Here is a 14,376-nt window from a genome sequence, read left to right on the forward strand (position 1 = left end):
ATCCCCTCAGAAGAGTGGATGCTCCACCCACATACGGTTCAAAGAATCTGGGAGATCTTTGGCAAGGCAGAGGTCGAATCAGGGAACAGAAGCACAAGGTTCTGTTTGTGGCCCCGCTCTGGAGGAACCAACACTGGTTTGCAGAGCTGTCTCGGCTGCTCTCAGCAGCCCCGTGGCCCATACCCCTGAGACGGGATCTCCTGTCTCAGGCGAACAGAACGATATTGCACCCTCAGCCTGAGCTGTGGGCTCTGTACCTTTGGCCTCCCAATGGGCGCCTGCGGACCTCCCAGAGAGCGTACTAAATACAATCCCTCAGGCTAGAGCACCGTCTACGAGACGCCTCTGTGCCCTTAAATGGTCTGTCTTCTCCGACCTGGTGTACAGCCCGTGGCGCAGACCCTATTTCCTGCGACATATCTCTAATTTTGTCCTTCCTGCAAGAGCGGCTGGATAAGGGTCGTTTCCCTTCCATGCTCAAAGTCTATGTAGCAGCCATAACAGCCTCTCACGCTCCTATAGCTGGCCAATTGGTGGGCAGGAACAACCTAGTTGTTCATTTTTTGAAGGGGTCTAGGAGGCTGAACCCACCTCGACCCATCACCGTCCCTACATGGGATCTGCCCACGGTATTGAGGGCTAAGGAACACTCCCTTTGAGCTGCTACAGTCTATTGACCTTCGTCCCCTGATGCTGAAAACTGCTCTGCTACTGGCGTTAGCATCGGTGAAGCGTATGGGAGATTTGCAGGTGCTCTCTGTGAGCCCCACCTGCCTCGAATTCGGGGCCAGCGTCTCTAAGTCGTCCTGAAGTCAAGGCATGGTTACGTACCTAAAGGACCCTGATAATAACTCTATCGGCACTTCCTCCTTCAGAGAAAGGAAATATCAGTTTACATTTCCAAACATTCATTAATTGTAATAATCCCTTGAGATTTTTGTTTGCACAAGGAATCAGACAACAGCCAGTGCGCCACACTGAGATCTGATCTGATCATCATCCAGTCTGTCTGCAATGACATGAAGAAACAGAACAAACTGAGACAGACTAAATCCAGAAGAACTGTGGCAACGTCTCCAAGATGCTTCAAGAAACCTACCTGCAAAGCTACAGTACTGTTAAAAGTTTTAGGCACTTGCTAAAAATGGTGTAGGATGAGGATGCTGTCAAAAAATAATGTTTGCAGGTAGGTTTCTTGAAGCATCTTGGAGACGTTGCCACAGTTCTTCTGGATTTAGACTGTCTCAGTTTGTTCGTTTTTTCATGTCATTCCAGACAGACTGGAAGATGATGAGATCAGATCTCTGTGTGGAGCACTGGTAAAACTGACCCCACAAAAAAGGATGAACATACTGTTGGACAAAGCTAATGACTCAGCATGAAAGTAGTGATCTATAGGGATAGAAATCATTCAGGTTTCATTTTCATTTGTGTTTCAAAGATAATCAAAAGTCTCATGGGTTTGGAAAAACACAAGTGTGAGCAATTAACACCAGAATTTAAATTTTTCATTCGCCTTGCATCATGCCTAACAACGCCCTTCAGCCATGACTTATTTACAATAACAGCAAGGCCTCTCATACCTTATTTCAGCAAAATTAACTGTTTGTTATTTACTAGCCCTTTCCACTAGTAATGGGAAGTTTGGACCATTTTACTGACTTGGAACTTTGAATCTTGTTCATCATAATGAACAAATCTTTTTTTCCCAAGTAATTTTGTTAATTTCAGCAGAATATTATTAAAAGGTTAATTGCCAAATTCCCCAACACATCTACTTATGTGACTTTGATCACATTTCGAATAAGAAAAAAAAGTATAATGCAACCAAGGCCAAATTATGAGAAATAGAAACAATTAATTAATTCCTTTAGGCTGTTAGTTTACCTCACCTCCCGATCTGAGTCGTTCGTTTTTGTCGTATCATGTCCCCATAAGCTGAAGCTATGCAGTCTGTACTGGAAACAAAATTGATTAGTTCACCTCTCAGGTCTTCGGGTTTGAGTCATTCGTTAATCCTGTGACAGCCCGATAGGCTATAAGGCTACACAGACTGTACCAGCAGAAACTGAACTGATTAGTTCATCTCTCGAGCCTTTGGGTTCTTGTCGTTTATTCTTTTGTCACATGCTTGCTTTCTGGCTCAATATCATACAACAAACACAAATATTACATATTATTAACTAGGGATGTAACGATTCACTCAACTCACGATTCGATTCGATTCACGATTTTGATTTCACGATTTGATTCGATTCACGATTTTTTTTTTTTTTTTTTACAAAATGAGGTTTGTTAAAATTGAACGAATCGTTCATGAACGACACATCACTACATTCCACTATCAAAGAAAGTCTTCTCATATGGGAGATACGCTGATGTGTGCATGTGTGTGGAAGCCTACAGTTTCTGAAGTGCAGAGGAAACAATTACCGTATTTATTAGTTTTCTGTTTTAGGTATGGTACTGTTTTTCCATCAATTTACACTGAAATGATGCTTGCAAACTTGCGCTGTGCCGTGTCTGCTAAAGACGGAAAACAAACGTTTTCTCATGCTGAGAGATAAGCAGATGTATGTGAGTGAGAAAATATCATATGTGGTTTAAAAAAATAAATGACACAGCAGTTCCTATTCTCTGTTTTTATTTGAGCTTCATAAGATGAGGCATGGACGTAGGAACATTCTCTTGCTGTTGTCGTCAGGAACTATTTTTCAGCGGAAGGATGACATTTAATGAATTTACTTCCAAAAAAGTAACATATCAATGCATATATTTTTGGTTTGAATATTTGTATTGTGGTAACCGTTTTATAAAAGCAATACGGTACTCAAGGCATGCTGTATTGTGAATAAGTCATGACTGAAGAGGTTGCAAGAACACTAATTCAGGTCAGTCAAATTAAAGGGATAGTTCACCCAAAAATGAAAATTAGCCCATTATTTACTCACCCTCAAGCCATCCTAGGCGTATTTAAGGAGCTGCTTCCTTGTACAACAGTGAGCACAAGCTAGATTAAATTGATTATTACATTTTAAATATATTTACATATACTAGGATGACTTGAGAGTGAGTAATTCATGGGCTAATTTTCATTTTTAAATGAAATCCCTTTAAAACATCTTATAGTACAATAAATAAACAACGTAGCAACAACATGGATCATAAACATCATGAATCATGACTATCAAAACTCATATATACAAGTACACACTCAAAGAGGATGTTTGGTTTCTCAGGCTACTCCTTTCAAGGAGTAATGATGACTCACACAGGATGTTTCAACTTCCCACGGTCCTTTGCTCCAAGAGTCCCCTGGGTGACTATTTGCAAGATTTTAGGTCATATCAGATTAGACACACAACAGTCTTGTATAGCTAACCCTAAAGGACTTTCACAATACTGCAGAGCTTGCACTGTCTTTTTGTCTGTAACTCAGTGACTCTTGGTGATAACCTTAACATAGAAGTGTCATGTGGTCATGTTCTGACATAAGGAGGCAAAATTGTAACGCTGATGGAGTTGTTTAATCCAATGTAAAATCATGGTCCAGGTTCATTAGATGTTTATTCAGTTTCTGGGTGGGTAAGTAAATAAATAAATAAATGTCTTATAAATCAACAATCAACAACCACCCTATACTAGTTTTGGTCACATATTATTTTAAGGTCCAATTTTCACAATTAACAAACCATTAACTATGACTTTTGCCTCAACTCTTGTTCAACTCAGGTTGTTTCTTTATTGCAGGTATGTGCACGAGGTTTCTTCCTGAGTGAGCAGGAAACATGTCTCCCCTGTAACTGTAAAGGCCATGCTGACAGCTGCGAGGACATTACTGGGATATGCATTGTAAGTTTCAAAACTCTTTAAACCATCTGTCTTTTTTAAACATTATTCCATGACGTCAATATCTATTCTCAAAATGTAAACAATACCACATGGAAGAAATTTTTATGTACACCAAAGAGAAATAGAAGATGGTATTTGGATGAATAATCTAATTAAACAATAAATGAAACACCTTACCACAACTTAATTTTTAGACCGTGTCCATTCACTGGTTCCTCACATCCTTTAATTACAAATATCAAATTAAATTCTGATCCAGTATTGAGAAGGCAACATACAACCATAAAAATTCCCACAACACATGCTATAATGCTAATGCTAATGCTAGCATGCTATAATTTTGCTTTGCCCCAAACGGCAACAAATACATAATTTAAAGGTTAGACAACTTTACATTTTAAATGATAAATATTTGTAATAAATATATGTAAATGCTTTAACAATAACACAAGCTTCAGAGGTGCTAAACAGAAATTCTTCTGTGTGGTAGTTGCATGCACATATGGAAGGACTCTTCAACTCCAGTCCTGGAGGGCAGGTGTCCTGCAGACTTTAGTACCAACCATAACCAATCACCCTGGAACAAACTCAGTGTTACTGGCAAATTAAAGGCAGATGTGTTTAATTTGGGTTGGAACTAAAGTGAGCAGGACTCTCCAGGACTGGAGTCAAAGAGCCCTGACATATGGTGTTGATAGAGTTTAACATTTCTGTGACCTTGCCAGTCTAACCAGCCAGTGCATTTAGAATGTTTTGCTGAAATGCACCATTTTTTGTTTCAGGAATGTCAGGACCACACTTTTGGAGATTTCTGTGATAAATGTGAAGATAGATATTTACCTGGGTTTCATCCTGATGGCACCTTTGTGTGTAGACCATGTGCCTGCCCGCTATCATGGGAATCTAACAAGTGAGTCCAGATATGAGCTCTGGCTGAACAAAGCATGCTGACACAAAACATAACAGCAACATGAACAAAAAAATAAATAAATAAAAAAGCTGATGACTTTGGTTTTTGTTATTCAGCTTTAAATATTACATGCATTAACAAAGGAATAACGTTATTTTCATTATTAATGTTGTTACTTGTGCAACTGCATCTGGTTTACATTTTAAGCATGCATAACAACATGTTTGGCTGCAGTCCAGAGACCTCCAAGTGGGAAGGCCTTATGCCACAAGTAGGTGGAAACCTTCCAGCAGTTAACTACATAGATGCAGTGATAGAAAGGCACGACAAGTAGCAACTCTAAAGGAAAAAAACATAATGTCAAGACTTTCCATTGAGGTTTAGATTTAATTTCTAACAGTTTAATTGTTATTATTGCTTTTTTGTCCAATGGCATGAAATGTAGGCATTGGACTCATTTTTGAACATCATAACTCATGATGGCATAGAGTGATGGTATTTCATGAAAATTATTCTAATAAAACAACAACAATGACAGATCAGACGGAAAATGTATGTAGTGTATAATTGTCTTATTCCTTGCCATTAGAGTATGCTGAGTACTGTCAGGGTCCATTTCCAACTCACAGGCGTCTTCCAGTAATAACAATATTGTCATGCGACTGGTTACAAGCAAAGGGCACAGGACCATAAATCTCGAAGCTGTCAGTTTGGACCTGGCATGTACAGTATGTGTTGGATGTCTGATACAGACATTGATGTCTGGATGGAGTAGTAGGGTTCTTCGGCAGCTGCATCCGTGACTGATCAGTTCTTTTTAGGATCCATCCTACTCATCACACATGGGGAGGAGCTGGAAACCACAATTATTAGTCAGAAGAATGTGTAAATGATTAAATTTGGAACTCCCTGCTTTCAATATTCCACCAAACAAATTCAGGATTTTATGTCAGACTTAAAGGAAAACTTTGCTGATTTTCATCCAGCTTTGTATTGTCACAATGCAGTATACAGTATGCAAATGAACAATGTGTTCTCTTTCTCCGTGTTACCTGCACTGTGATTTTCCTATTCAATGATCGGCAAAAGTCTGCTAGATGACAGGCTTTGTGTCATAAGAGCCCACACTGTAAAAAATTGCTGTAAAAACACGGCCATATTCTGACAGTAACATCCTATTTTTTCATTACAACAGTACAATCCCGTAAAAAAAACAAAGTATTCTGGGTAATATTTGTTATTTTCGAGAAAGTAGCCTTCTGCATGTATTCTTTTCAAGTTTGACAAAAAGATTTTAAAAAAGTCTTTGGAGTAAATAAGGATGTCATTAAGATGATGGTGTTAGAATGCAGTCTTCCATTCCTCTTCTTGTCTAATGTGGACCAAGTTATAGGCACTGCGAAGGATCTAATAAAGATGGTGGCCCCTTGCCTCCATCTCCAGATTTGGGTAGTGACTCTTAATACTTATCATCCAGTAATCAAAAATTTTGTTTGATTACAAATATGAAACCGGCCCCAGCAGGAAAAGCAGAAGGACGTATGAAACCAGTGGCAGGAGCATCCTTTATAACCCACCATGGCCTTTCTTTTTGGTCCTAACATGAAGAAAAGCCTTCCCCTGGGAGGACAGGTTCTTGGTAAAATGTTTTAATTTCTTAGTCATAAGTTCAGAGAGGGTGGAGCTTGGAAGACTTTTTTTATTTTATTTTATTTTTTTACTTTAACCTGCCCAGAAATTATGATTCTCCACTTCGACTTAATACAGTTTGGAAACTGTTACGGAGCATATTGAGCTTATAAGGGACTCTGAAGAATCAAAATATTTGAAAACAAGTGTTTTCAAGCAAACAATGCAAGAGAGGATACTAATGGCTCAGGAGAAGTAAAAGACCAAAGACTGATTATATAGTGACTCAATGAGCTCAGAAAGGGATGCTGGAATCTCAAGCGTGGTGAAAAATGTTGTTCTGTAGACAGGTTGTGATTTAGTTCTGATCCCAATCCTTACCAAGAGTACAGTTAAATTGAGGGTTGTGTTGTGCCAGCCAACAAAACCCAAGGATAAGTTGAAACTCAGCGAAGTGAATGAGGTAGAAAGAAATTCTCTCAAGATGTTGATCAATGCACAGGTTACAAAATGGGTATATCATAGACCAGGGATCTCCCTGCTTCAACACACCTTCCTGTAAATATCAGGTAACCCTGAACACCTTGATTATCTGGTTCAGGTGTGTTTGACTGGTATTGGAGCTGAAATCTGCAGGACAGTAGCTTTCCAAAAGCAGGGTTGGAGATACCTGTCGTAGACTCAATGGCCTTCCGTGTTGTGCAGTAGTTTCCAATACAATGCATACAAAAACCAATGCAATATAAAATTGACATATTCGTATGCATCTGATTCGGATAAAACTGAAAGAGCTTAAAGGCACAATATGTAAGATTTTTTTATTAAAATATCCAAAAACCACTAGAACGGTGTTATATATTTTGCTGACTTGTGTACTTTATCCCAAATGTTTCGAAGAATGTTTAAATCCAGAGAAATAAGCAATTTTATCTAGTTCCGTCGGATTGCATCGGCTGTGGGGATAAAGACCACAACTCCCATGATTCCACACTCAGTCACTGCGTCATCTAACTACGCCTTTGTTTCTTTGTTTATTTTGAATACGTGCCCTCTAGTGGCGAAAATTACATATTGTGCCTTTAAAGCACCAGGGATCATAAAAAATACATTTTGTTTATTGTTCATTACTGAATAACTAATGAATATAGAAGTTGCATGAATTGTAAGTAGTATTTAATTTATTCCTATTTCCGTACTGCATATTGATATACCGTTTACTATCGTTGTTGGTTAAACTGAAGCCCAAGTGCCACCCACAGGCCTGTTATGTGAAGTGCAAGCAATTCAAGTTCAAGAACATGTGAAGGAATTGTATAATTATTTTCATAATAATGCATTTATATAATTTTACTATAGTAATTGTTAAATTGGAATTACTCCATATGTAAATGCCCCTTTTTTACATTTGAGCTCCTGCCCCCAAGGAACTCTCTGCACATCCCAAAAATTCAGTCTTGAGGTCATCAATGCATGAACTAGCTTTTCTGCATCAGAAAGAGGTAACATGTTCTGCAGCTTGCTTCAAATGTGGATAAAGGCTAAAAAAAAAACTTTACTAAAGTTTACCAAAATAGATTTTGTGATCTTTGAAAATCATTAGATGATTGGAAAAATCAAGCAAAATGGTTGGTAATGATGTGGAAATCCTGAAATAGTATCCTGAAGGATGACTCTGATGTTTCTTTGTTTGTGTGTGTTCTCAGCTTTGCAACTCGCTGTGATAAGAGACGTAATTTTCTGAGATGTGTGTGCCAGGAAGGGTATGCTGGACACTACTGCGAAAGGTAGGTTCTCCACCCACAAATAGCATGTTATACATAGTTGTATTTTTGTATTTTACCCCTTAATTATATTTTTCTTCCCGCACCACCAAGATGTGCCCCAGGTTTCTATGGCAATCCAATGGAGTTGGGCAATTCCTGCAAAAAGTGTGACTGTAATGGCAATTCTGATCCAAACCTTATCTTTAATGAGTGCAATAATGTGACGGGCGAGTGTCTGAACTGTTGGGGTAACACCAGTGGTGACAACTGTGAAAGATGTGCACCGGGTTTCTATGGAGATGCCATCAGTGCCAAAGACTGTCGGGGTAGGTGCCAGCAACAGTACAATACATTGCTGACCACGTGAAAAGTTATCTGCTAATATCTAGACAACAGGGACGTCTACATACCGCAATTTCTAAAGTTGTAAACTTTGAAAACCCTTTTATGCTAACATACCCATGACTCTGACCAATTGTGGCTTAGTGTTAACAGGACCCAGCAGTTACATTATATATTACATCATATTATTTATTTTGTTGAATAATATCGGTATTTAAAGATATTCAAAGTGTACCTAAAGTATACTTGCAATAGTTCCACTTTAGCACAATGAAATATACTTTTGTTGGACTTCAGCACTATTTCCGCACAATTAAAGTGCATTAAGCACAAACAAGTTTTTCCACTTTAGCAGACTTTAAGTATACCAGTTTAGTATGGTAAAAGGACAATTGCAGGGTATTTTTACATAAACATGTAAAAGTATTTGTAGTATACTTAGCATGAAATACATTTATTTCAAATACATTAGTACACAGTATATATATATTTTTTACTACAGTAAAAGCAAAACATCTTGCTAACATTTTCATGATATAAAAATAAAGGTCTCTATCAGGTTATTGTTAAAAACAGTTTTGTATGAGCATTTCTCATGATTTACAAGCTATCTGTCTTGTTCTCTTAGTTCGACAGTGCAGCAACAAGTATGTGAGGCTTTTGGCAGCCAGATGCATTGCAAGCTGATTATGGAGATTGTAGTTCTAGTGATACTTAATCCATAGTGGTAAGACTTTAAAAATGTGTGTAATTATGCTTCTGTAGCAGTATCAAACAGAACTGCAAAATAATAATTTCAAACCGGTTTCTCCAAACTCTCCAGCATCAGCCATAGTCTCTTCAAAAACTAGCATCAATGGTTTATTCAATGTTATTGTGTTCATTAGATTGTTCTAAATATGTTGCGAATGTATTATATTAATGGCTCAAGTGAATCGCAGTTTTGTTAGGTTGTTATAAGGTCTCTCTCTTTGTTTTTCAGAGTGTCAGTGCGATAAGTGTGGTACTGCATCATGTGATGACAGGACAGGTGTTTGTCACTGTAAGCCTGGAGTCACAGGTCACCTATGTGACAGATGTGAGGTATGGACATTCATGACACACTCAAGTAAATGTAAGGCCAAGAAATTCCATATTTGTTTCTTAGAATGCATGTACTGTATGCTCAAATACATGCATGTGCATACTGAGCACATTTAACCTGCATTATCTTTTGAGAATCTTCTAATTTTGCATATATAGGAGGGTTATTCTGGATTTGGCAGCTGTATGGGTTGCCGTCGGTGTGAATGTGCCTCTGCTGCCCTCCGTGCCACCTGTCACCCTCTTACACACAGCTGCCAGTGCCGCCCGGGGGCTGGAGGCCGGTACTGCGAGCGCTGCCTGCCAGGATTCTGGGATTACAGCCCATCCGGCTGCAAGAGTGAGTCTGAGTGATCTCACTGCATATGGCATGATTCACTGCTGGAGCAGGTTCAGCCCATTTCAGTGTCTGTTCTATTTGGCAAGAATTGCAATGTAAAGACTTTGTAGTTATTCTGAAATTATATTTATTAGGTTGTTTTTACACTGGATTTCAAACAAAACAAAATAAGACAATTCTAAAAGTTAAATTTTATGGTTTCAAAAGACTCATCAAACCAAACTCTTCAAGACTTCAAAATAACCTACAGTATATGTGACCCTGGAGCACAAAAGTCATAAGACGCACTAGCCAACAATACACAGTACGGGTCAAAATTATCGATTTTTTTTATGCCAAAAATCATTAGGATATTAAAGGGGTCATAGCACCCTCAGATTCCAGATTTTCAAATAGTTGTATCTCGACCACGTATTGTCCTATCCTAACAAACCATACAACAATGGCAAGCTTATTTATTCAGCTTTCAGATAATGTATAAATCTCAATTTCCAAAAATTGACACTTATGACTGGTTTTGTGGTCCAGGGTCATATATAATGAAAGTGTGCAGCAGATCAGCAATGAAAACTTCATTTAGCAATTGTTTTAAGTAATTTAAACAACACTGTCACGGCTGTTTTTCCAGTTCACTGCAATGCCACTTACATCTGGCTTGTGAATTTGGTGGGAGAACGCAAAGGGGCACTATTCATCGCCCTTGTCCCAAGCAGAACAGTTGAACAGCTGTTCCCATAACCCATCATTCATAATTTCGTTAAGGGATCTACACACCCACACAGCCGCTTGGCCACCTGCACATAAGAACAGGGATTTACATTTATGATGTATTTCCTATGACATCATCATCATCCCCCTCTTAACATACTATACCAGCCACATCTGTGGTCCAAGCAAATGTTGAGTTTGGTGTGTTGAAACAGGAAATAGAGAGATACCAGTTGGAATAATTGTCTTCTCAGGAAATGTTTCAAATAGTTTAACCCCAGCTGCTTAGGGTGTTTTAGTGTCATGTCATTCCAGACAGACTGGATGATGGTGAAATCAGATCTCTGACTCCTTGTGCATACAAACATCTTACTAGATTATTACAATTAATGGCAAAAAGGATATTTCCTACTGACACACTACAGTAAAAGAGACTTTTTTGTTGGTGAAAATACTACTGGCGTGAGACATTTGCACAGTAGTGTATGTATCGTTATTTCATTCAAAACATCCGTGAAACATCATCATCACTCTGATTTTGCATAATTTCATAAATCAGTATGAAATTAAACTTCACATCTATTTTCTAAATTTTCTCATGGTTAACAATTCATCTATGCATTGTTTATTTATTTATTTATTGACCTCATAATGTCTAATCAAAGTGTCATAAAGGAATCTCCGTGTGAAAATGACTTCTCTCTGGTAATGTGCCTCCACTGTTAAGTGAAGTGCCTGCATCTTTTTTCTTTTTCAATAATCCATTACACTCAGAATGTCTCAGAAGGACTTGTTGCTACTTCTGTTTCATAACACTTTTAACTGTCCTTTTGTTTGTCATCAAGGTTGTGTAGTTGCTTATGGTGTTCTATTTTGTGTAAATGTATAATAAACAAAATGTGTACTGTGTGTTTCTATTTCTCAGAATGTGATTGTCCAAAGGAGAATTGTGACATGCACTCAGGAGAGTGTCTACCTGAGGCCTCGAAAATCAGCGAGTGTAATATCGGTGAGTTCAATGACACAAGACAAAACAGCAAAATTAAGCAAATTTGTTAATATGTTCCCGACAGTTCACTTTCTAATGTTAGAAAAGTTTTTGTACAACATACAAACAAACAAAAAATTAATAAATAGATAAATAAATAGAACATTATAGAGAATTACCAGAACATCATAGAGCCATATTAACCTCTTAACTGTCACCCCCATTTTTGAACATAGACGTGAAAGTGCACTCCAAACTTAAATTGTTATAATTCGTGAACGAATAAATTTTGTAATATGATTTTGAAGTACCATTTTAAAATGGTTTTTACAGGATGGATTTTTTAGGTTTTAAGCTTTCAGCTGATATATAATTTATGATAATTACTGAAACGTAATAGGGGAAAAGGCAACGAAAAAAGACTTTTTGTGACAAAGGTGAGAACTCCTGTTATGATGTACATTTTTGAGGTGCACTCATGTCATAAATTAATCTATTACTCTTCCTGCATAATTTCTAACAAATTTCTATTTAGGAGTCTTAGACCTTTCCAACGATAGTTCGTCATGATTAGATTAGGATTTAATTGTAATATAGTGAAGTTAATTTAGGCGTCCCTCTGAGAGAATGGTGACAGTTAAGAGGTTAAAATATAAAAAATATGAGAACCCGATATGATTTATAAACCTCACCACCTCCCAGACTGTGATGCGTGCATCTGGAGTCTGATCGGAGATATTCGTCAGTCCAACAAAACTCTGGACCAAGTGAAAAACAGCGTGCTGAACATTTCTACCGGAGCTGCTGCCAATGACAGATTAAAGTACTACAACTACACTGCACACAGACTACAGGTAACCTCACTCAAACCACGCACAGTTTACAGAAATGGACGTCCAGAGGATGTTGTATTTAATAAATAGTGTATGTTGCTGTCACTGTGTTGTAACAGGATCAGTTTTTAGGCTGGAGAAATAAGTATGCAGTGATGAGAGCAGATACGGGGCGCCTGGAGGAAGAAACCCAAAAACTGCTTACTGACATGGAACTGGTCGCAGAAGAGGTGCCTCTCATTCCAGCACATCCTGATTTCATTTATTCATTTATTCAGAAATTCCTTAAAGGTGAAGTGTGTCATTTCTGTACCATTTGCGTCACCAATCACTCCAATCACTTCACACTCATGCCAACCTTGTCAATGATATATGTATCACTAGTTGAACATACTTAGGGTTACAAGTCCAAACAATTCCGAACCGTCTGGGTTTAAGCGGCACGATAACACTCTTTCATGAACGTAGGGCATGATCAAGACATTTTTTAAAATAAGCCTGAAGAAGTGTAAATACTACAAGTGTTGGTACAAAATCTATTTGTGATATACAAATCTAGAAGACAGGTTAGCCATGCAGTCTACGTTACTATAACAGGGGCTTTGAGGAAAAGATGGGACGCCTCCAGACTCTTATGAGGAGAGTTAAAATAAAGCAAGCATACACAGGCAAAATATAACTTTTTATTGTTTAGAGCCAACTTTCCTTTGACAACACCAATATGAACTGGCGCACTTCCCACTCTACGCATGGGCCATGAAATAAACATAACATGAAATAAACATAAAATAATCATACAAAAGTAATCGTACCACAAATCTAGGCTTGGCTCAACCGAAACTTTGTGGTACAGGCCTCTAGTAGAGATGTTCAAATAAACAGAGCAATTTTGACTTTGATAGTGCCACAGGATTGATGCAGTAGCATCACAAAGCCAGCAGTTTTTGGGAAAATCACTTACTGTATGCTTACTTAGAGTCTGCATATGAAGTTGGCATAGGAGAAAGTATTTCAACATGTAGAAAGTTGTCTATCAATGGTGAAGTGACATGTCTATTATAACACATTTTAGTATTTATTTCAGTATAATGATCAGGACAGTAGAACTGTGCTTTAGTAACAAGGTGATGCCAGGTTTGATCACTTGTCAATCTAATCCTAATTTTGCAGCATCACAATAGAAAAATAAACCATAATCATGTCAATCCATACAGAACATCATGATTTACCAACTTATTAGTATGGCCCAATGGTGGAAAGTAGCTTAATGACACCCTTTACCTTTACATTGTAACCAAATTGCACATGAAAATAATGTTTCACTGGGCGTTTTATTGCTTTTTGTCTTTTTTTTTTTTGTCTCATTCTGTGTTCACGTAATGTCAGAATTACTGTAATTTTCAAAATGACAAGCTGAGCTGTTCAATGTGGCAATGCCATATAAAGCATGAAAGACAACAAAAAATTGTACACATGGCATGACATGACACAACCCAGTATCTCAGTTTATAAATAATAAAAACAATGGTATGGAAATGCTGATATGATTATATTCTCCTTGTACATCTATCCAGCTTCCCCTCTCCTTCATGCTGCATTGTTTGCAACAGGTGCTTTCTCATATTCTTCCAGGTGAAATGAGGTGATGTTTGTTTTATTTTGTCAGGAGGAAACAGTGCAGTTATTGGGAGAACGGGTGGATCAAGACACACTTGATAGCTCCACACTAGCAACGACGCTTATTGCTAACCTCTCCTCACTCAATGATCTCATTGAAGGTAACAGGAGACCTTGTGAACTCAGTATTTTTTGTGTTTGTTGTGCTGGGGAACAGACAAGGAGGTCTGCACTACCTGGAAAAGCTTTCTTAAGTAGTACTTGAAGCAGATTCCCCTCAGAGAGTTGCCAACTGTCCCACATTAGTCTGG

The 14,376-nt window shown here is 38.0% G+C and overlaps 1 protein-coding gene across 1 annotated transcript in view; it reads left to right on the forward strand.

Moving 5' to 3' along the window:
• The window catches only part of lama4 (laminin, alpha 4), a 57,176-nt gene that overhangs the window by 9,211 nt on the left and 33,589 nt on the right, over nucleotides 1-14,376 (forward strand). The window contains exons 2-11 of the mRNA XM_016521866.1: nucleotides 3,751-3,852; nucleotides 4,635-4,762; nucleotides 8,095-8,175; nucleotides 8,266-8,480; nucleotides 9,479-9,579; nucleotides 9,739-9,919; nucleotides 11,553-11,636; nucleotides 12,318-12,469; nucleotides 12,568-12,678; nucleotides 14,115-14,226. Coding sequence (XP_016377352.1) covers nucleotides 3,751-3,852; nucleotides 4,635-4,762; nucleotides 8,095-8,175; nucleotides 8,266-8,480; nucleotides 9,479-9,579; nucleotides 9,739-9,919; nucleotides 11,553-11,636; nucleotides 12,318-12,469; nucleotides 12,568-12,678; nucleotides 14,115-14,226 — 1,267 coding nt within the window. The remainder of the gene's footprint in view (nucleotides 1-3,750; nucleotides 3,853-4,634; nucleotides 4,763-8,094; nucleotides 8,176-8,265; nucleotides 8,481-9,478; nucleotides 9,580-9,738; nucleotides 9,920-11,552; nucleotides 11,637-12,317; nucleotides 12,470-12,567; nucleotides 12,679-14,114; nucleotides 14,227-14,376) is intronic.

The sequence above is a fragment of the Sinocyclocheilus rhinocerous genome, unplaced genomic scaffold (assembly GCF_001515625.1).
Source record: "Sinocyclocheilus rhinocerous isolate Xijiao unplaced genomic scaffold, SAMN03320098_v1.1 scaffold270, whole genome shotgun sequence".
NCBI lineage: Eukaryota > Metazoa > Chordata > Actinopteri > Cypriniformes > Cyprinidae > Sinocyclocheilus > Sinocyclocheilus rhinocerous.